General features: G+C 41.7%; 1 protein-coding gene across 1 annotated transcript in view; it reads left to right on the plus strand.

Annotated features, from left to right (window-relative positions):
* Positions 1-24035, plus strand: part of LOC124596422 (DC-STAMP domain-containing protein 2) — a gene marked incomplete at its 5' end in the record, with an annotated part of 246176 nt that overhangs the window by 165446 nt on the left and 56695 nt on the right. The window contains one exon of the mRNA XM_047135557.1: positions 3291-3459. Within this exon, the coding sequence (XP_046991513.1) occupies positions 3291-3459 (169 nt within the window). The remainder of the gene's footprint in view (positions 1-3290; positions 3460-24035) is intronic.

The following is a 24035-nucleotide window of genomic DNA, read 5'->3' on the forward strand; positions in this document are numbered from 1 at the left end:
TGTGTGGTTTTCATGAGCAATAAAAAGGGCAGAAATGATGTTTATGTTGATCTACACTCCTGGAAATTGAAATAAGAACACCGTGAATTCATTGTCCCAGGAAGGGGAAACTTTATTGACACATTCCTGGGGTCAGATACATCACATGATCACACTGACAGAACCACAGGCACATAGACACAGGCAACAGAGCATGCACAATGTCGGCACTAGTACAGTGTATATCCACCTTTCGCAGCAATGCAGGCTGCTATTCTCCCATGGAGACGATCGTAGAGATGCTGGATGTAGTCCTGTGGATCGGCTTGCCATGCCATTTCCACCTGGCGCCTCAGTTGGACCAGCGTTCGTGCTGGACGTGCAGACCGCGTGAGACGACACTTCATCCAGTCCCAAACATGCTCAATGGGGGACAGATCCGGAGATCTTGCTGGCCAGGGTAGTTGACTTACACCTTCTAGAGCACGTTGGGTGGCACGGGATACATGCGGACATGCATTGTCCTGTTGGAACAGCAAGTTCCCTTGCCGGTCTAGGAATGGTAGAACGATGGGTTCGATGACGGTTTGGATGTACCGTGCACTATTCAGTGTCCCCTCGACGATCACCAGTGGTGTACGGCCAGTGTAGGAAATCGCTCCCCACACCATGATGCCGGGTGTTGGCCCTGTGTGCCTCGGTCGTATGCAGTCCTGATTGTGGCGCTCACCTGCACGGCGCCAAACACGCATACGACCATCATTGGCACCAAGGCAGAAGCGACTCTCATCGCTGAAGACGACACGTCTCCATTCGTCCCTCCATTCACGCCTGTCGCGACACCACTGGAGGCGGGCTGCACGATGTTGGGGCGTGAGCGGAAGACGGCCTAACGGTGTGCGGGACCGTAGCCCAGCTTCATGGAGACGGTTGCGAATGGTCCTCGCCGATACCCCAGGAGCAACAGTGTCCCTAATTTGCTGGGAAGTGGCGGTGCGGTCCCCTACGGCACTGCGTAGGATCCTACGGTCTTGGCGTGCATCCGTGCGTCACTGCGGTCCGGTCCCAGGTCGACGGGCACGTGCACCTTCCGCCGACCACTGGCGACAACATCGATGTACTGTGGAGACCTCACGCCCCACGTGTTGAGCAATTCGGTGGTACGTCCACCCGGCCTCCCGCATACCCACTATACGCCCTCGCTCAAAGTCCGTCAACTGCACATACGGTTCACGTCCACGCTGTCGCGGCATGCTACCAGTGTTAAAGACTGCGATGGAGCTCCGTATGCCACGGCAAACTGGCTGACACTGACGGCGGCGGTGCACAAATGCTGCGCAGCTAGCGCCATTCGACGGCCAACACCGCGGTTCCTGGTGTGTCCGCTGTGCCGTGCGTGTGATCATTGCTTGTACAGCCCTCTCGCAGTGTCCGGAGCAAGTATGGTGGGTCTGACACACCGGTGTCAATGTGTTTTTTTTTCCATTTCCAGGAGTGTATATTCCAATTTTCTATTCAGGTTCCAGAACTCTTGGAACCGAGGTGATGCAAAACTTTTTTCGATGTGTGTCTCATGGATAACATGATTTGTCCTGTATCTCCTGCACTTCATGTACAGAAAAAGATTTAAAAAAGACCAATAACATAAAATACTTTGCCATATTATACTGATCATTCTGATTGACTCTGTGAGCAAATGATAATGTTCATTTCTGACTGTAGTTTTTTAAGGAGAACCTTATATTGACCTTCTCTGATTACTTTCCATTGCCAGCATAAAAGAAATCAGTAACACAATATCCAGTACTAATATTCTCCTATTTCCTAACCTCAGCTTTGGCACTCACTGTCCTCATGACCATGTCCTAACATAATGAGATTTTCACTCAGCAGCGTAGTGCGCGCTGATATGAAACTTCCTGGCAGATTAAAACTGTGTGCCCGACCGAGACTCGAACTCAGGACCTTTGCCTTTCGCGTGCAAGTGCTCTACCATCTGAGCTACTGAAGCACAACTCATGCCCGGTCCTCACAGCTTTACTTCTGCCAGTATCTCGTCTCCTACCTTCCAAACATTACAGAAGCTCTCCTGCGAACCTTGCAGAACTAGCACTCCTGAAAGAAAGGATATTGCAGAGACATGGCTTAGCCACAGCCTGGGGGATGTTTCCAGATTGAGATTTTCACTCTGCAGCGGAGTGTGCACTGATATGAAACTTCCTGGCAGATTAAAACTGTGTGCCCGACCGAGACTCGAACTCGGGACCTTTGCCTTTCGCGGACAAGTGCTCTACCATCCGAGCTACCGAAGCACGACTCACGCCCGGTCCTCACAGCTTTACTTCTGCCAGTATCTCGTCTCCTACCTTCCAAACTTTACAGAAGCTCTCCTGCGAACCTTGCAGAACTAGCACTCCTGAAAGAAAGGATGTTGCGGAGACATGGCTTAGCCACAGCCTGGGGGATGTTTCCAGAATGAGATTTTCACTCTGCAGCGGAGTGTGCACTGATATGAAACTTCCTGGCAGCTTAAAACTGTGTGCCTGACCGAGACTCGAACTCGGGACCTTTGCCTTTCGCGGACAAGTGCTCTACCATCTGAGCTACTGAAGCACGACTCACGCCCCGTCCTCACAGCTTTACTTTGAAGGTAGGAGACGAGATAGTGGCAGAAGTAAAGCTGTGTGGACTGGGCGTGAGTTGTGCTTCGGTAGCTTAGATGGTAGAGCACTTGCCCGCGAAAGGCAAAGGTCCCGAGTTCGGGTCTCGGTCGGGCACACAGTTTTAATCTGCCAGGAAGTTTCATATCAGCACACACTCCGCTGCAGAGTGAAAATCTCATTCTGGAAACATCCCCCAGGCTGTGGCTAAGCCATGTCTCCGCAATATCCTTTCTTTCAGGAGTGCTAGTTCTGCAAGGTTCGCAGGAGAGCTTCTGTAAAGTTTGGAAGGTAGGAGGCGAGATACTGGCAGAAGTAAAGCTGTGAGGACCGGGTGTGAGTCGTGCTTTTGTAGCTCAGATGGTAGAGCACTTGCCCGCGAGAGGCAAAGGTCCCGAGTTCAAGTCTTGGTCGGGCACACAGTTTTAATCTGCCAGGAAGTTTCATGTCCTAACATATTTTCCAGGTTGAAAAAGTCTGAGATTGGGTGCTGCTGATGTTAGATTCCAGATATGGGCAATAGTTGTAACAATGGTAGTCACTGATTGGGGGGGGGGGGGGGGGACATAGAGAGAGCACAATAAGAAATATCAAAACAGCATTAATTATAAGAAGTAACATCAGAATACTGTAAGTTGTGAATTGTTACAGATGGTTTCTCTACGTCTGAGTGGTAGCGAGAAGCTGAAGCTTACTCGATCTGTATCATTTGTGATTCACATAGCGATAAAAATATTAATATTGATGGCTTATGATTATTGTCTATATTGGATTCTTGACAAGATCCATCAACATGGTCGATTCACTTCCAAGATTCAAGGTAGGTAAGTTTCTTTAATTTAACTAGGTTGTATGAAATGTCAGCAGGTTGTTTTCAACTTTGTCTAATGTTCAAACTAAGAGACAAGAGCTTACTCACTTTAGGTGGGTTTTAACTGACAGTGTCCTTGTAGATAATGTCATCAAATGCTAAAAGCAAACTTTTATATTCCAAAATTTTTGTATTAATGTATAATTGGATGGATAAAAAATCTACTCACTGATTGAAAACAGGAGAAAACACTTTACGGAAATGTTCCAGCTTTCTGAGCTAGTGGTTCCTTCTTCTTTTATAATTGTAACTGTATATAGGTCCCCATCAGGAAATTTTCATCTATTTCTGAAAAATTTGGACTCCTTGTTGTGCTATCTGTCAGACAGGGGGAAGCAAATTATTATTTGTGGGGACTTCAATGTAGATTCTCTGAAAGAGGGTAATAGGAATGACCTGGAAGTATTACTCGGTTCTTACAATTTGACACCCATTATTGATTTGCCTACTCGGGTGGTAAAGGATAGCAGCTCACTGATAGATAACTTCTTTATAGACAAAGATAAGTTTAACCAGATAAATGCTCAGCCTGTTGAGAATGGTCTTTCTGATCATGGTGCACAGCTAGTTACAATATATGACATAGCTCCATTCAGCAATACTAAACAGTCCTCCAAAGTAGTACGTTCAGCCAACGATTTAACAATTCCAAATTTCAGGGAAAGCCTACAGCAGTTAGACTGGGGTGAGGTGTACCATGAACCTGATGCCAATTTAAAATATAATTTATTTCATGACATTTTTGTAAATGCATTTGAAAACTGCTTCCCCAAGAAAATAGTTAAATATACTCGTAAGAAACCTTGTAACAAACCATGGCTTACTAAGGGTATAAAAATATCTTGTAACCGGAAAAGGGAAATGTATCTGACAGCAGGAAAGAGTAGTGACCCAGAAACTATCAAACATTATAAAGACTACTGTGTTATATTAAGAAAAGTTATTAAAAAATCCAGAAGTATGTGTATCATGTCTGAAATCAGCAACTCTGATAATAAAATTAAAACAATTTGGAACATTATTAAAAGAGAAACAGGTCAACCAAGAGCACAGGAAGACAGTATTACCATCAAGTTGAATGAAAACTTTACGAACAAAAAGTCAGAAGTTGAAAATATTTTTAATAATCATTTTCTAAATGTTGTGGATACAGTAGGATCCAAGTGTTCATTAGAAGATGCTAGGTTGTTAATGGAAGAGGCCATACCTATGCAATTTGATACAATTGAAATCTCACCCACTTCTCCCTCTGAAATTAGGAAAATAATAAACTTGCTTAAAAGCAAAAACTCACATGGAATTGATGGCATTTCGAGCAAAATACTAAAAGCTTGTTCTCAACAGATAAGTAAGATTCTCAGCCACCTGTGTAATAGCTCTCTGGAACAGGGCGTTTTCCCTGATAGACTGAAATATGCTATTGTTATACCTTTGCATAAAAAGAGGGATAGATCTGATGTCAACAATTACCGTCCAATCTCCCTTCTAACAGCTCTGTCCAAAATCTTTGAGAAAGGAATGTATTCAAGAATAGCTTCACATATCTGTAAAAATGAAGTACTAACAAAATGTCAGTTTGGTTTCCAGAAAGGTTTTTCAACAGAAAATGCCATATATGCTTTCACCAATCAAATTTTGAATGATCTGAATAACCAAACACCACCCATTGGGATTTTTTGTGATCTCTCAAAGGCTTTTGATTGTGTAAATCATGAAATTCTGCTAGACAAGCTCAAGTATTGTGGCATGAGTGGGACAGTGCACAAATGATTTAATTCGTACCTAACTGGAAGAGTGCAGAAAGTTGAAATAAGCAGTTCTCATAATATGCAAAGATCAGCACATTCCTCAGACTGGGGAACTATCAAGAATGGGGTTCCACAAGGGTCAGTCTTGGGTCCTTTGTTGTTCTTAATATATATTAATGACTTGCCATTCTATATTCATGAAGAGGCAAAGTTAGTTCTCTTTGCTGATGATACAAGTGTAGTAATCACGCCTGACAAACAAGAATTAACTGATGAAATTGTCAATACTGTCTTTCAGAAAATTACTAAGTGGTTCCTTGTAAACGGACTCTCACTGAATTTTGATAAGACACAGTACATACAGTTCCGTACAGTGAATGGTATGATGCCATTAATAAATATAGACCTTAATCAGAACCATATAGCTAAGGTAGAATATTCCAAATTTTTAGGTGTGTCCATTGATGAGAGATTAAATTGGAAGAAACACATTGATGACCTGCTGAAACGTTTGAGTTCAGCTACTTATGCAATAAGGGTCATTGCAAATTTTGGTGATAAACATCTTACTAAATTAGCTTACTACGCCTATTTTCACTCATTCCTTTCATATGGCATCATATTTTGGGGTAATTCATCACTGAGGAGTAAAGCATTTATTGCACAAAAGCGTGTAATCAGAATAATAGCTGGAGTCCACCCAAGATCACCCTGCAGACATTTATTTAAGGATCTAGGGATATTCACAGTAGTTTCTCAGTATATATACTCTCTTATGAAATTTGTTATTAACAACCAAACCCAATTCAAAAGTAATAGCAGTGTGCATAACTACAATACTAGGAGAAAGGATGATCTTCACTATTCAAGATTAAATCTAACTTTGGCACAGAAAGGGGTGAATTATACTGCCACTAAAGTCTTTGGTCACTTACCAAATAGTATCAAAAGTCTGACAGATAACCAACAAGTATTTAAGAAGAAATTAAAAGAATTTCTGAATGACAACTCCTTCTACTCCATAGAGGAATTTTTAGATATAAATTAAGAAAAAAAAATAAAAAATAAAAAAAATAAAAAAATAAAAAAATAAAAAACACAAAAAAATAAAAAAGTTGTTATATTAATTTAAGTATGTTGTTAAATTAACTTAATCATGTCATGTATTGGAAAATTTGACTCGTTCTACATCATTACGAAATATCGTATTCATGATCCATGGAACTAGTATTAATCTAATCTAATCTAATCTGGCAGAAGGGTTGAAAGGAATGAAGAGGAATGAACAAAAGTGACTGGTGTGGCTTAGGAAATATAGAGAGTCACCAAAACCCCAGTTCAGTGCAGACTTACCAGATGGGATGAAAAGGTAAAACTGGTTGATGGGGAATACCTGAGAGCATAAAGGTGGAAGATGGGGTAATAATCAAGTGAAGATAACTTACAATAACATTGGCAAGAGTTAATAAGAGCAGAAAGCTAAGTTCTTTATATGTGGTAGACAGTGTGGTGGAGGGTGGGGAAAGGTCAGAAAATAAAAGATACAGAAAACTAAAAGGGACTGAAGGAAAGGAATTGTTACTGAAAAGAAATGCTGAGACCAAATAAATTAATGTAAGTTTAGGCCAGCTGGTTGGCGAGAATCCAAAGACATTTTAATGCCAGTTCCCACCTATGGTGTTCTGAGAAACTGGTGTCAGGGGGAAGGATCTAGACTACACAGGTACTGAGGTCATGACTGTAGAGCTTGCTCTGCAACAGGATATTGTGTGTTACCAGTGTACACCCTCTGGCTATACCCATCCATCCTAACTGATAACTTGGTGGTAGTCATACGAATGTAGAAGGCCAAACAGTATTTACATGACAGCTGGTACGCAACATGTGTCATTTCACAAGTGGTGCTCCCTTTGGTTGCTGGTATAGCTATCAGACAGATAGCCACCTGCAATACAACATGTCATGTACCAGCTGTTATGTAAACACCACTGTTACATTAATTTCTTCAGTCTCAGTATTTCTTTTCAGTAACTATTACTCTTCTTTGGTCCCTTTTATTTTTCTATGCCTTTTATTTTCTGACCTGTCTTCCCCTACCTCTCCACCCCCCTCCCCCCCTCCCCCACCTCACCTGTCTATCACCTATCACATATAATGCACTTAGCTTTCAGCTCTTATTAACCCTTGCACAGTGTTTTGTCAGTAATCTCTGTCATGCTTACTACTCTATCTTCCACCTTTTAGCTTTGAGGTTTTCAAATCTCATCTGGTGTGGTCCCCAACAATCAGTCTTTCCTTCTCATCCCATGTGGTAAGTCTGCCCTGACCTATGGTTTTGGGCAACTTTTTCATAACTCTGCCCATTTGGTAAACCTCAACAGTCTTTTCCTTCATCTCTCTTCCTATGCCTTCAACCCATCTTTCAGAAGAAAGGGTCCCTGGCTCCAAAATCTTCCATATTTCTATAACTGATGCATGTGTTTCCTCCTATTGCTGCATGGTGAGTAGATTTTTTATACAATTGATTATTTTTGTTGATATAAAATTTTTGTGTTGATACTGGAATGCCACGACACACTGATTGAGGTAACATGTTTCCATTCTTCAAGTGTACAAATTGTGCGATACGGCATAGTGTTTAAGGCACTTATAAAGATCCTCTCATAATTTTCAACATTGCAGATATTAATTTTAAGTAGTATTGCTTCCAAGTGTTAACCATTTTATGTGCAATGAAAGTATATAATTTTTAAGAAAGGTATCCTTACATATAAGTATAATCCTGTACGTAACTTGTTAATGGCATCAATGTCCAGGGGTTTGATAACTGTCCAGATTTGCTGAATAGACAAGGCTGAAATTTTATAACTCATATCCACATATTGGTAATTTATAAACAATTCATACTATAGAGTGAAAAACACTGTTAATTTTCATATTATATCACAAACCATAATGAAAACAAAGATACTGCATAGTGGTACATGCCAAAGACCCTAACATGCTGTTTATTGCTAGGGTTGCAAAATTAGTGTGACTGTCTTGATGCCAAAAATATGTGCCCCGGCAACCAGCTCAAGATTCTGATGAGCTATCCCCCCTCAGACATAGAATCTGCACAAGATTGTGTGACTTTGATATATGCATGAAAATTAGTTGTTGGAAAAAACAACTGCTGTGATCGGAGGCTTACCCAATGTATGTGTTGCTTCCAGGGCTCTCAGTTGTCCAGCCGGATGTGATCGTTGAAGTCCCATGATATTTCAGCAAATAACCTTTCCGCCATCATCATGTGGTTCTGATGTAATGGTCTATCTTCTCATTGTCAGTGTTATTTGTGTCCGTCAGTCGGGCTTCGATTCCCTGTGCCGACAGTCCGATTGCGGCTGCTGAACGTCCGGTTACAGCCGCCGACATTCCATTTGCGAGCACCGACGCTTCGATTGCGGCCGCCGACAATCCATTTGCGTGCAACGACCCAGGTCTGCGCTCACCCCGGCGTCGTGCCAGGTGGTGGAAGATGCAGAATCCAGAGGAGTGTCCTCTGCGCCCGTTGTTGAAGGGTCTTGTGTCCACTTGTGGCGTGACTCCTTGACGGAGTTAAGTAATGGTTGCCATGTCTTGCTTAGTTGAAAACCTGTGTCTTGGTTTATGAGATTGTCCATTACGTGAATTTCAATGGCCTCCTTGAAGGTGTTGTCCCAGTAGAAACTGGTAGGGGTCAGAATGTTGGTCTCTACTGGCCCCTACCAGTTTCTACTGAGACAGCATCTTCAAGGAGGCCATTGAAATTCGCGTAACAGACAGTCTCATAAACCGAGACACAGGTTTTCAACTAAGCAAGACATGGCAACCATTACTTAGCTCCATCAAGGAGTCACGCCACAAGCAGACACAAGACCTTTCTACAATGGCTGCAGAGGACACTCCACGGGATTCTGCATCTTCCACCACCCGGCGCAATGCCAGGGTGGGCGTGGACCTGGGTCAGCACTCGCAAACAGATTGTCGGCGGCCGCAATTGGACTGTCAGCGCAGGGAATCAAAGCCCGACTGACAGACATAAATAACACTGACAATGAGCAGACAGACCATTCCATCAGAACCCCTGATGATGGCAGAAAGGTTATTAGCCGAAATATCTTGGGACTTCAACGACTGCATCCGGCTGGACACCTGAGAGCCCTGGAAACAAAAAAATTGCTGTTTGAACTTTCTTGATAGCATTTGAATGTGGAAAATCCTTTGTCATGATAATATCAAATGAGTGGAAACATTTGTTCTTGAAATACTAATTTTTGCATGAAAAGTTTAAGAAAATTTAAATAAAAAATATAAATTTTCAACCAGATAACATTTTTGTGTAACTATTGATTGGTAATGTCATTTGTAAAGATTACACATAAAAATTTGTAATCCAAATTTTAAATGTCTAAGAGTAAAAGGAGTAAATGACATTGTTGTCTTCTAACGTTCTGATGACTTAAAGTGTGAGTGTGGGTGTGGGTTATACTGATTTATTTCCCCAAACCACATCCCTCTTCTTTATGAGGAGACTTGGAATTTTGCAACCCCTCTTCTTTATGGGATAGTCAGCTGCTGGAAAATCTCTTGACTTCTACTCCGTTGGGTAGCGCTAGGTACAGGAACTTTTAAGCCTCTTTCTACTTATAAAATGAGTAGACATACAAACTTTCCTTTTTGCCAGTTAACAATGTATTTGACTTTCATGCACAACATAATTCACACTTTCAACATACACATGCAACTTTCTGTAACTACCTTGTGCTGTCAAACATTGCGAACAAAATAATTTACATTCGAAAGAAAGTCTGCTTAGACACCATGACTTTCGATAAAGGATGCTGAAAAAATGTCTTGCCTCTACCAAGGCTGAGTCAAGAGTTTATAAGAGTACTTTTTCAACTGTTCTTGTTATAATTAACAATAGTCAATGACATAATAAGCACAGAGCGGCATAAAAACTCCATGGCTCTTCTTTACACACGCACTAAAACCTCTATGGCTTGCCCGACAGAAACTTGTCGGATCCATTTGACCGCCGTGTCTACTTTCTTCATACAACTGATTTTAAGCCTGCACACACAAACATGTGATACGCAGTAGGTAGGATTCTACCATTCCACACTTGTGTCTAGAGAATCATGTGTTTGAGATGGTAGAAGGCTGAGTGGTTCCAGAATTTACACAGAAATTTTCGAATCACTACAGTCTTTCACTAGGAAGATAATTACAAAGTAAAATGAAGTTGTAAATAAGACAAAATGCATATAAGACATGAGAAAGAGTCCATTATGTTACAAGAAACAATTTTTCAAGTATTTGTTCATGAATAAATCTTTTGTGGATGTGTCAGAAAAGTTGTTTTACCCACTTAAGTTTCAGTCACATTATGAATAAAACCTGTGTTATAACCACTTGAAGTTTTTTCACAAAACTGTATTTTTGTTTATACATATAAATTGTCCATGTGAGATGGCAGTTTTTACACTGTGTTGTGAATTAACAGAAAAATATTTTAGTACTCAGCATAAGTCCTAACTTCTTTTCCTTCACAAAGAGAGAGGTGTCGTTTGGTTTCTCTTCATGCCACATATTTGTTTGTTAGGGTGGAGGACTAGCAGACAACATTATGTAAAATATAACTATGGAAACTCCAGGTAGGAATATCAACAATGTAGAAAAAGATAGATTGCTGCTTACCGTAAACATAACGTACTAAGTCGCAGACAGGCATAATTAATCACTCAGACATTGCACAGCTTTTTATATTGTTATGACTGCCAACCAGCCGTCCACCAGGAGAATGGCCACTGCTAAAATGTGGCCAAGACCAAAGTAGACCACCTTGTGACACAACACACAGGTGAACATAACATGCTTAATTTCAGTAACTGCTTCGCTAAATGAGCCATATGGAACCTCCCCTCTGCCAGCAGCTTTTCTGAACTGCACAGATGGGACTCATCCTTACAACACATTCTTCACTCCCATAATTATCCCGGCCTCAACCTTTGGTAAAATACTGTCCCTACACCCTCCATCCAACAGTTTCACCCCTTATGTTCTGTCACCTCCTTCCCAGTCTTGACTCGTACCCAACACATATATAAAATTGAGCACATGGCTATATCTAAAATTCAAAGACTGAACATTTACACATTAAAAAATTGTTTGATATTTTCACTCATAGTCATGAACTTTGGAATTCAAACAGATATTCAGAATTGAATAAGCCCTTTAAGATATAGTGAAACCAATAAAATTGGTTACGCAAAATGTGTAACCAAGTGACAAAAACAATTTGTATATGTAGGCAATGAAACACTAATGGTAAAGTTACATATTAAATTTTGATGCATATGGATGTTTATAAAATTAACAATTTCTTTTGAATCACTTGCACTCTGACAATTAGTACATGAGTGTTTTCATAATAACTATAAACATAATTAATTTGCCCCCAATTTTTCAGCATATTTGCTTATTTTCTAGAACATGAAAAATAAGTTTTTCATTACCTTTTGTGCACAGCACCCAGTTTCTTTCAGTTAAATACACAGATTCAAAGAAATTCAAACTACATACTCACTGGGAAAATCTCCAACAACATATTGTATATCTTGTACATCATCCTTCATTCATTTGCCATGCCAACTACCCTACTGCATATGAAGACCTCATTGGGTGATTCATGTCAAGTGCTATAGTTTTGGAGATAGTCCTCACTTGACCAGCATAAAATTTATTCAGTTTTTGTGGGCAGCTTTGCAAAATAGTCAAAGGAAGACATTCAAATTTCTAGAATACAATTTCCAATACTTTGTCTTGAGGAGTACATTAAGTGAAAGGTGAGATAATGTCATGGTGACATTTTAAACATTTTGTCCAACTTTGAAGTAGTATATGTCATTGATCAATTGTGATAAAACTGTAAAACTTGGCAAAGTGGTTTGAAAATTTCCATTGTCCACATTTTGTAAGTTTCATATAATTTGATCCACTACTTTTGCTCCCTGCAGCACTCAGAGTTGTCAATGAATATTGTAATGACAAAATTTTTCCCAGGTTCTCTTCACGTAGTTAGTTTAGGAAGCACTACTTATGTGACCTAGTTTTCTTGACGTCTGTCTATAAAATTTGCATGTTTTATGATTTTGGAATTATAGGTTTTGGTATGTATGGACTGAAGTTGGCATAAAAAATGTGGGGCAAACCTAAGTGAATTTTAAACCATTGTATCTCAAAAGAACATCTGGACCATGATTTTAAAGGTGATTCTTTTCTTTAAAAAATAATGCATTTCAATCATTATTTTTTCCTGAAGATCTGCAACTATCCAACACAGTTTGTAATTCAAATTTCTACTTTGGAGCATCATGCTCTAAGATCACACTATATTGAGAAAGCAGTAGTAATATTCATTCACAAACTCAGTCTACCTCGAATGAAGAGTGAAAAATTGGGGTTATTCTGTAATTTTTATATTTTCTTGAAGTGTCTCACATAAAGTAAAAGTAACTGACCGTTAAAACATGTAATCAATTCTTAATTTTGCCTGTGACTTTGTATTGTTGCTATGAAAATCTGAGGGATTCAAGAAGTGCATAAGTGCTTCAAGCTGACCAATATCTAATTCTGGTAAAAGGCTGAAAAATGTTGATGACTTTTCCCCTGAGCAGAAGAAACTGTTGCTGAGTTGTTCTACCCTGAGTTTCAATGCTAACTCCAACATTTGTCTGCATCATATCATAGCTGTGATAACAAATGTTGAATCTTTACAAAGTTTATGCTTTAATCAATGTTCAAAGAAGAATCATCAGTTTCAAAAGAAATTGAAACTGAGTACTGAAATTCTTGCTAATCCATTACAAAAATTCAGCAAGCATCATTCAGTTTTGCAAAAGTTTGTCACAATGCGTGCCCTCAGGCACAGACTGCGGAGGGGTAGTTTATGGTGGGAGGGGACATAAGGTGACTGTGCACCTTCAGGGACTCAGTTCATCAGTGCACTTGATTATTGCTGCAATGTTATTGCTGAAATACTATGCCTATTGGACACTATGGATCAGCACTATATCTGTGATCTGTTCAATCAGCATTTTGCATTTTTTTTTCTTTTTTAAATTCTGGTGGCCAGTAAACATGACTTAAAATTACAAATGAAATGCAATGTCAATCATGAACAAAGCTCAATAAGCATTCAAGTGAATCATGAATTTGTCCCTGATGAGTTACAGCATGAGCAGGTTCTGATGAACAGAGGTGCATGAACTGCTTTGGTTATACACAGCTGTCATCAGACTTTAAATTAAAAAATGCATACTTCATGATAAAATCTTCTCGGGTTGACAGCCGAGTCAATGTGTAGTTCTCCAGCAACGTTTCAGCAAGTTTCTTACTTTCCATCTTCAGTCAAAGTGTCGGGTTCATGTCTTGTCTGGATCTTTATAGCCGCTGGACCACGTGCATCTCTGCATCCTCGGCCCCAGTTGGGCCAATCAGGCGCGAGCAGAATCAGCACGTGGTGGGTGGAGTATTGGCGCCAGGTCCTGGTGTCTTGTCTCAGTACAGCCTTTTTATTCCATCTGCCGCCACCGACCTGCCTCCATCGGTGCACTTTCGTCTCATTCTTGATAATGTTGTGTTCCACGCACTGCTCAGTTGGAAGCCACTATCCCGATTGACCAGGTTATCACTGACCCGTATCTCTACTGCCTCTTTTATAATAGAATCCCAGAAACCTTATGCTCTACACAGCCTCTTGGTTTCTTCAAATTGAAACGTGTGTTCTTCACTGAGGCTGTGCTCCGCTACCACGGACTTTTCTTTTTGTCTGAGGTAGATGCTTCTCACATGTTCAGATATGTGTTGTGTTTTGCAATGCTGCGTCTGTCCAATACATTGTTTCCCACATTCACAGGAAATACTGTAGACACTCGGTGTTCTTAGACTCAAGTTGTCCTACATTGAGCCCAGCATATTTCTGATTTTTGCTGGAGGATGGAAGATGGTTTTTATCTTGTTCTTCTCCAGTATCCTGGCAATCTTGGCAGTGGGTGGCCCTGCGTATGGGAGGAAAGCCAGACCTTGGTTGTTCTCTTCTTCCTGAAGGTCCTTCTCCTTCTCCTTCTTGCTCATCTTGAGAGCACATCTAATCTGCTTTTGGGTGTATCCATTCTTCAGGAAGGTTTTCTTCAGGTGCTGAATCTCAGCAGATAAACTGTCCTTGTCGCATATTTCAGGGTCTCTGCGGACAAGAGTAGTGAGTGCGGATTTCCATTGTGCTGGGTAATGGCAGCTGTTGGCATTGAGGTACATATCTGTGTGCGGTAGACCAAGTGTCCCAGTGTGCCGTCCATTTTCTTCTTTATTAGGATATCGAGTAAGGGTAGGCACCCATTCTCTTCCAATTCCATTGTGAACTTAATGTTCTCATGTGTGCTGTTCAGATGGTTGAGAAATTCCATTAGAGTGTCCTTGCCGTGCAGCCAGACAGCGAAAATATCGTCCACGTACCAATAAAAGACCTTGGGTTTGAGGCGTGCTGTTTCCAAGACGATATCCTCAAAGTGTTCCATGTACAGATTGGTGATACATGGTGCCAGTGGGGATCCCTGTTGGTTAAACTTGCCCCCATACTGGAAGTACGTGGTCATGAGCAAATGGCGGAATAATTCCACTGTGTCTTCATCGAAATGATTCTCCAATAGTTTCAAGGAGTCCTCTAACGGTACCCTTGTGAAGAGGGATGTAACATTGAAGCTGACCATAATATCATTTTTGTCAAGACATCAATCCTTGAGTGTCTTAACAAACTCCGTGGAATTCTTGATGTGGTGGGGACAGTTACCCATGAGAGGCTTAAGTAGTTGCGCCAGATTCTCGGGTTGACAGCCAAGTCAATGTGTTGTTCTCCAGCAAAGCAATGTTTCAGCAAGTTTCTTACTTGCCATCTTCAAGCGAAGTGTCGGGTTCATGTCTCGTCTGAATCCTTATAGCCGCTGGACCATGGTCATCTCTGCATCCTCAGCACCAGTCGGGCCAATCAGGTGTGAGCGGAATCGGCACGGCAGTGCATGGTGGGGGGAGCTGCGGGCACCGGGTCCTGGAGTCTTGTATCGGTGCAGCCTGTACCTGAACGCCAACAGCTGCCATCACCCAGCACAACGGAAATCCGTGCTCACTACTCTTGTCCGCAGAGCCTATGACATGTGCGACAAGGACAGTTTATCTACTGAGATTCAGCACCTGAAGAAAACCTTCCAGAAGAATGGATACACCCAAAAGCAGATTAGATGTGCCCTCAAGATGAGCAAGAAGGAGAAGGAGAAGGACCTTCAGGAAGAAGAGAACAACCAAGGTCTGGCTTTCCTCCCATACGCAGGGCCGCCCACTGCCAAGATTGCCAGGATACTGGAGAAGAACAAGATAAAAACCATCTTCCATCCTCCAGCAAAAATCAGAAATATGCTGGGCTCAATGAAGAACACCGAGTGTCTACAGTATTTCCTGTGAATGTGGGAAACAATATATTGGACAGACGCAGTGTTGCATAACGCAACGCATATCTGAACATGTGAGAAGCATCCGCCTCAGACAAAAAGAAAAATCCGCAGTAGCAGAGCACAGCCTCAGAGAAGAACACAAGTTTCAATTTGAAGAAACCAAGAGACTGTATAGAGCATAAGGTTTCTGGGACTCTGTTATAAAAGAGGCAGTAGAGATACGGGTCAGTGATAACCTGGTCAATCGGGATAGTGGCATCCAATTCAGCTGCGCGCGGAACACAACATTATCAAGATTGAGACAAGAGCACACCAATGGAGGCACCCGTGGCTCCCCCCACACCACGCGCTGCCGCACTGATTCCGCTCGCACCTGGCCCGACCGGCGCCAAGGATGCAGAGATGCCCATGGTCCAATGGCTATAACGATCTGGACAAGACATGAACCTAACACTTCGCCTGAAGATGGCAAGTAAGAATCTTGCTGCAACATTGCTCGAGAACAACACATTGACTCAGCTGTCAACTCAAGATTATATCATCGAGATTCACCGAGAAAGTCTGCATCCTCATATAATGCACACGTCATCTCTTATGGACATGTAAAAAGTATATCAGTGGAATTTTGTGGCTATGAGAGGATGTGGAGGGTGAGTAGGGTTCTGCCTTCTTTTCTTTTCAGATTGATAACAGCAGAGTATAATTTGAGCAGTTCATTGAGTCCTGTTTAACTGAAAATGCTGGCTGCTGTAACTCATTATCATCAAAGCCACTAATAAATGCAACATGGCTGCTTATTATGCTTTGGGCTTGATAAATTTTGCATTTGATGTAGACTTTATGACTGCTTATTAAGCTTTGGGCTGATGAATTACGCATTTGACATAGTCTTTTAAACAACACAGGCTGACCCTCACAATTTTAATTGGGGAAGCTCCAAGAAAATTCAAACTGCTCATCTGTATATTTTCATCAGATGAAGCTAAAGGTGTAACAGAAGCCAATTTGTTATAGAGTTCCATGTGACAGTTTAAACACAGCTTTTGTCCAGATGAACCATGTTTGCTGAATTTTTGCAGCCATAGTTTCATTAGTCAGTCTTAACTTTTTTTAATGGGATGACTCACCTTTTAAAAAGGATTAGAATGTAACCTTTTCAGAGTATCTGATTTTGCCAGAAAATGGCAAATTGTAAGATTTATCACTCAACCTCAGTCTAGAACAGTTTAAAATACATAGTTCCTTTTGTTAATGAGAAATTTCTCAAACAAATTGCAGTCTTTTGCTGGAATTGTAGACCAACAAATGCTGCTGACTCCATCAGATTTTTAAAGCATAAAAAGTCACCTTCAAGATAAAATTTGATTAAATTTTAACAGATGATTAATTTTTTGTGTAATATGATTTTAAAAAGTTGAGTAATTGCAGAAAATGTGCATACTTCATTTTTTATTTGTTTTCTTGAAGACATATTGAATTTGGGCATACCTTTTTTACCACTCTCCAGGAAATTGCGTATTTTTAGATGATTCTTTGAAATAGTTATTGGTATGGGAAACTTCACTGGATAAATGTTAACCTTAATGGGAAAAAAGTGACTGTACGTTTTCAGTGTTTTATAGAGGAAAGAATGGTGGTTCATGCAAGTATGAATCTGGCATCCCTCTTAGAAATATAAATGATTAAATGCACTTGTTTTTGTCAAAAATTGTTATTGGACACCTACAGCCCCTTATATCTCAAAACCTGTAAACCCAGTAGTGATAAATGTTGCACGTTACACAAGTGAACTACAAGAAAACTGGGACACAAAAGGAGAGCTTATAAACTAACTACATGAGGACATCAAGCTATGTAAATTTGGGAGAAATTTTGTTACAACTGAACTTATTGCTGACTTTGAATGCTACTTGGAGCAGAAGCAATGAATATGTTAGGAATTACAATAGGGTATATTGAAAAGTAATTTCCAACACAAAATTTATGAATAATGATAGCTTAATAAGACAATCTGGAAACAAATCAAAAGCTGCATTGGGTATTGTGGAGACTGAAATAGAGAAGAAATGTGAGGACCAGGATATCATTCTCAAAAGCGTAGAAAATGTCAGTATGAAAAACAAGATTTGATGAATTATATAATAAATTAGCATTTGATGCTTTCAATTGTGGCATTCTTTTAGAGAAATTGAAAGTGTTCGGTGTTCATGGGACAGGAAATAGTGGTTTGAATCATACCTACAAAACAGCACACAGATTGTAGGATTGATGTCAGATTACTCCAGCCACAAAATAAATTTAGTATCAGATGCAAAAATGTTGAAATAAGAGTACCACAAGGCTAGGTCCCACATTTTTTTCTTATCTGTGTAATTGACACCCACATCTCATACAGGTCACCCAATGCTATATTATTTGCACATGATACTACTGTGATACTAAGGACATCAAAGCAGCTGCTGCTAAGAACTACTGATCAAGTTCTAAAGACTGTCCAGTCTTGGTTCAGTGCAAACTGTTGAAATTGAATGCAAATAAAACAAATTATATGCAATTTGGGAAAATAAGCCAAAGTGTAAACATTGATCTAATGCTGGATGGCAAAGCCGGAGACATAGTGACATATACAAAATTTCTGGGGATGTTGGTGAAAACTTAAATTTTAATGACCATGTAATGAAACTTTCATAGAAACTTAATTCAGCCTGTTTTGCTCTTATAATATTGCAAATATTTGTACCATAGAGCATACCAGGATGGCCCATTTCAACTGTTTTTAGTCTCTTGCAATATATGGAATAATACTTGCTGCCTGAACCCTTTTTTTCCATTACAGAAGAGGGCTATCTGAATAATAACACAGAGTTATCCACAGGCACAACGCAAACCCATATTCAGAAAGATTAAAATATTAACAATACCTTCATTATATGTACACAAATGGGTTTTATATGTTAGCTCCCAACTTGTAGATTTTCAGACAAATGCCGTAACTACAGTATCCGAAATAGTACAGCACTCCATTCTCAGCAAACAAAAAGAACAAACACACAAAGGCATCTGAGCCATATTGGCACAAAACTTTACAAGTGATTGCCTGTCAACATTAGAAGATGAAAACAAATTTACACATTTAAAGCAAATTAAAAAATAGTCTACTTGAACAATGTTTTTATCCAGTAAATGACAATGTAATCCAATAAACATTTTCTAGTAATGTTTATATTAAGGCAAAACTGAAAATGTTGACTTTTGCCTCACTGTGTATTTTATGACCGTGTATTATTTTGTTTGCACTTTTTTATTTACATGTTTGTATGTTATATATATCCTTGAAATGGTTTCCCATAAATTTTAATATACATTTGGACACCTTCTGTACAACATTTACTGTTATACAACATTTATTGTCTGCAGAAGGATAAATAAAAATAAATAAAATAAAATGTATAGTATGTAGTAACCAAGTAATATATGAGACTGATCCAAGTAACACAAATATAGCTTTATTAATGAAGCACTGAACAATAACAGAAAACAGACTCTTGCTGATTCCCATGTAACAAAACACAGTACACTGATGTGAACTTTACACTGGAAGGACATAGAAGAGAATCAGTTAGTGTTGCTCTGCGCATATATATGCATAAGTCACCAGCAGACTACGCGGCAGACCTAGCTGTGTGCATGCCTCCCACAGGCAGCCTCCAGTGGCCAGCCCATGCTGATACATTTGGCATCCAGTTCAAACACACACACACACACACACACACACACACACATGGCAATGCCCAACTCAGCGTACTCACTTTTGCACACACACTGGTCACAGGATACAACAGAGTGGGCACTATGCAAGCTATTAATACATATTACCAAGTTTTACACCTTTACCACAATTATTCACAGAAACACATCTCTTCAGATTTGTTTGAAATGACATCAGGAGTTTTCGTCACCCTTCACTTAGGTTTTTACTCACCAAGTATTGAAAATTGTGGGCTAGAAATCTGAATACCTTCCTTTGATCATTTAAAAAAATTCTACAAAATCTGTGATGATCAGACAGATGATGGTCATCCGGTTCCTGCATGGGCACGTCTCCTGGTGGCGTCCGTTCTTGTGCTGGCACCGAGATGATGGTGAGAGGGCTGCGTTGTGAGTAATGGGAGATGCCGAGATCCCGTGGTGTAGTGGCATTTGGAACAGGCGTTGCTGGCACACGAGAGCGAAGCTGGTCTGAATGGCGCACTGCAACACCCGTGTCCGTCTGGATTTCATACAGGCGTCGGCCACGGTGTCGTAAGACGTGGCCAGGACTACATTTTGACCACCTGCCATATCCGCGTACACATACAAGGTCGCTGGCGGTGAACCGGCCAAGCGAAGGCACCCGCGGCCGTGAGGTGGAAGGCTGCAGAAGATGAAGTAGCGTGCGGGGCTGTCGGCCATGTAAGAGCTCAGTTGGGCTGTGGTCGCCCATGGGGGTGAAACAGTATGAAGCCAGAAATTGGAGAAGCGCATCAGCAGCAGCAGAAGAAGTCAGGAGTTTCCTCATCTGAGCCTTAAATGTGCGGACCAATCATTTAGCCTCACCGTTTGACTGTGGATGGAACGGAGGGGCCGTGACATGCATGACGCCGTGATGGGCACAAAAGTCCGCAAATTCGGAAGAGGCAAATTGTGGACCATTATAAGTAACAAGAGTAGAGGGAAGGCCTTCCAAAGAGAAAATGTGAGCTAGAGCACTTGCGGTTGTCACGGTGGTAGGCGACATGCAACAGACAATGAAAGGAAAGTTAGAGTAGGTGTTAATATTGAGTAGCCAATAAGTACCTAAAAAAGATCCCACGAAATCAGCATGAATATGGTCCCAGGGCTTCTAAGTCGAAGTCCACGGTGACAAAGATGACTTCGAGGCAGCGGCCTGTGACACACAAGGGCCGCAGGTTGCGGCCACGTGTGCGATTTCAGAATCGATGCCGGGCCAGTACACATGACGGTGTGCCAGAGGTTTTGTGTGTGAGACACCCCAGTGCCCTTGGTGACAGAGGCGCAAGACGGAAGCACGCAAAGACACAGGTACCACAAAACGCGGCAAAGCATTTTCGGTGGAAAGGAGGATAACACCATCCCTAGCTGTGAGGCGGTAGCGCAAAGCGTAGTAGTGCCGCAACAGATCAGACGTCTTAGAGGACGGACGATCTGGCCAACCCTTCAGAATACAGCGTAAAACCTGGGAGAGAGTAGGATCAGAACCCGTAGCAGCCGCCAGCCTGTCCCCGGTGATGGGGAACCTGTCCACAACCCGCTGCTCGGCAACATCCAGGTGGAACACAAAAGTTCATCCCTGTCGAATGCCATATCAGGACCCATGGGAAGGTAAGACAGTGCATCCGCATTCGCATGTTGAGCCGACGGCCGGAAATGAATCTCATAATTGAAACGAGACAAGTAAAGAGCCCAATGCTGGAGGTGGTGTGCAGCCTTGTCGGGAAGTGACGATGATGGATGAAACAAGGAAACAAGTGTGGCTACGAAGTCTTTCGCGACGTATTTCTTGAATAAAAATCTCTCGGTGTACATGCCGCGTCAATTCAGGATAAAACTCCAAGCTTTCAACCACCACCTCCATGGTCGTCGTCAGGGCTAAAACTGGTGCCTACGGGGAGGATATAGTGCGTAGCGTTCGTCACCTGGAGAAGCTGCGCTTGAAACAGTCTTGGTTGCTGGCCAGTCTGTAAGAACTGTTGCCGACCGCTGCATCGAGCACCAGCGCCACCTGAAATACAGGTATTTGGAAAAATCAGTGGTGGCTGAACATAGCCTGCTTAACAAGCATAAGATTTTATTTGAAGAAACCAGAGTAATAGCCCACGCATCGAATTACTGGGACTCTGTGATCCGGGAAGCAGTCGAAATTAGACTTAGCGATAATAACTTTAACAGAGACAACGGCTATGCACTTAGCAACACTTGGAAGAGTGCATTGGATAAAGAAAAATCGAAGAGAAAAACTTCCCGCACTTTACCTCCTGATTCAAGGGATGGCGCTGCAAGCAACGCTGGATAGAAACTACATCTATGGAAGTAGAGGGCACCACTTCACTACGGGCCATATCGCTGTTGCTATGACATATTCCAGCCAATCAGAAGCCGTCCTTTGCATATAAAAGTGGGAACCTCGCTAGTTCATGACAGTCAGTTTTAGCCCTGACGACGACCATGGAGGTAGTGGTCGAAAGCTTCGAGTTTTACCCTGAATTGACGCGGCATGTACACCGAGAGATTTTTATTCAAGGAAAGAAGTGGTTTGTGGTCCGTAACAAGATGAAATTTGGATCCATAAAGAAAAACACCAAACTTATGAAGAGCATAAATAATGGTCAAAGCTTCTTTTTCAATTTGAGAATATTTTTGTTGGCAATCCGTGAGCTTTTTGGAGGCATAAGCAATGGGTTGTTCAGAACCGTCAGAAAAATGGTGCGCAACGACTGCACCAACCCCATATTGAGATGTGTCTGTGGGAAGAACAAGATGTTTGCCAGGCCGATAAGTAGCCAGGCAAGGGGCCTGTTTCAGCATAGTCTTCAATTTCTGGAAAGCTGCATCGCATGACGCAGACCAGTGAAAAGGCGCGTTTCTATGCAACAGCCGATTCAACGGCTGAGCCACCAAAGCCGCAGATGGTAAAAACCTGTGATAGTATGCTATTTTCCTGAAGAAGGCCTGCAGTTCATTAACAGATGTAGGGCAAGGAAGGGCATCAATCACAGCGACAGTTTGCTGAAGCAGACGAATACCATCCTGAGAGAGCTGAAACCCCAAGTACGTGATAGATGCCTGAAAAAATTTTGATTTCTGAAGGTTACACTTAAGACCGGCAGTCTGTAAGACATGAAAAATGTGAGGAGATTCTGAAGATGTTCTTCAGAGCCAGTGACAACAATGTCGTCCATGTAATTTATACACCCAGGGACAGGGAGCAATAATTCTTCCAAGAATCGCTGAATGAGAGCAAGGGCATTGTCAACCCTGAATGGCAATCGTTGGTATTGATAGAGGCCAAAAGGCATGTTAAGGACCAGGAACTGCTGGGAAGCAGCGTCGAGAGGAAGTTGATGATAAGCTTCTGACAAGTCAATTTTAGAAAAATACTGGCCTCCAGCAAGTTTCGTGAACAATTCTTCAGGTCGGGGCATAGGGTAAGTGTCAATGAGGCATTGAGCATTTACAGTGGCTTTGAAATCGCCACAGAGACGAATATCACCATTTGGCTTAGCAACGACAATGACAGGAGAGGACCACTCACTTGAAGTGACAGGATGCAAGACCCCTGAAGCAGTGAGATGATCCAACTCCCGTTTTACCCGATCACGATGGGCCACAGGAATGGGTAAGCCGGAAAAAACTTAGGCCGAGCAGTGGGTTTGAGCGTGATATGAGCTTCAAAGTCATTTGCACGGCCTAACCCAGGAGAAAAAAGGGACAAAAATGTCGTCGACAAGGAATCCAAGTGAGCATAAGGAATAGCATCAGAGACAATATTGACAGAGTCATCTATGGAGAACCCAAAAACGCGAAAGGCATCGAAACCAAAAAGATTCTCCATGTTACTATGGTCGACCACAAATATGGGAACAGTGTGAACAACGGATTTGTAAGATACCTCAGCATCAAATTGTCCCAAGAGAGAAATCTTCTGTTTATTGTATGTCCGTAATTGCCTAGTGACAGGTGATAGGGTTGGAGAACCCAACTGAAGATACGTCTGAGAATTGACGATAGTGGCAGCAGAACCAGTATCCACCTGCATGCGAACATCCTGACCAAGTATTTGGACAGTGAGGAATAACTTCCCTGAAAGGGAAGAAGTGCAATTGACAGACAACACAGAAGCAGAAACAGCGTCACAGTCATGAATATCATGTATGCTGTCGGTTTTGCAAATGGAAGACACATGACCCTTCTTTTTGCAATTGTGACACACGGCCCAACAATGTTTCGTAAAATGAAGGAAGTTGCCGGGGGTTTTGCTGCAGTTTCTTAGAGGTTTGTTTACGGTTAGGCCGAGGCTGCGTGTGGGAGCGTACTGCGGCCACGTCGGACGGCGGGGACACGCCGCACGCATTGTCAACAGCGCACAGAGGTTGTATTTCCCTGACGTCACCCCACGCCTCTATTTGCGCTCCAGCGGCGCGAGAAATTTCAAAAGACGGCACAATGGATAGGACTTCATTTAGAGTCG

This window comes from Schistocerca americana, chromosome 1 (assembly GCF_021461395.2).
Source record: "Schistocerca americana isolate TAMUIC-IGC-003095 chromosome 1, iqSchAmer2.1, whole genome shotgun sequence".
Taxonomy (NCBI): domain Eukaryota; kingdom Metazoa; phylum Arthropoda; class Insecta; order Orthoptera; family Acrididae; genus Schistocerca; species Schistocerca americana.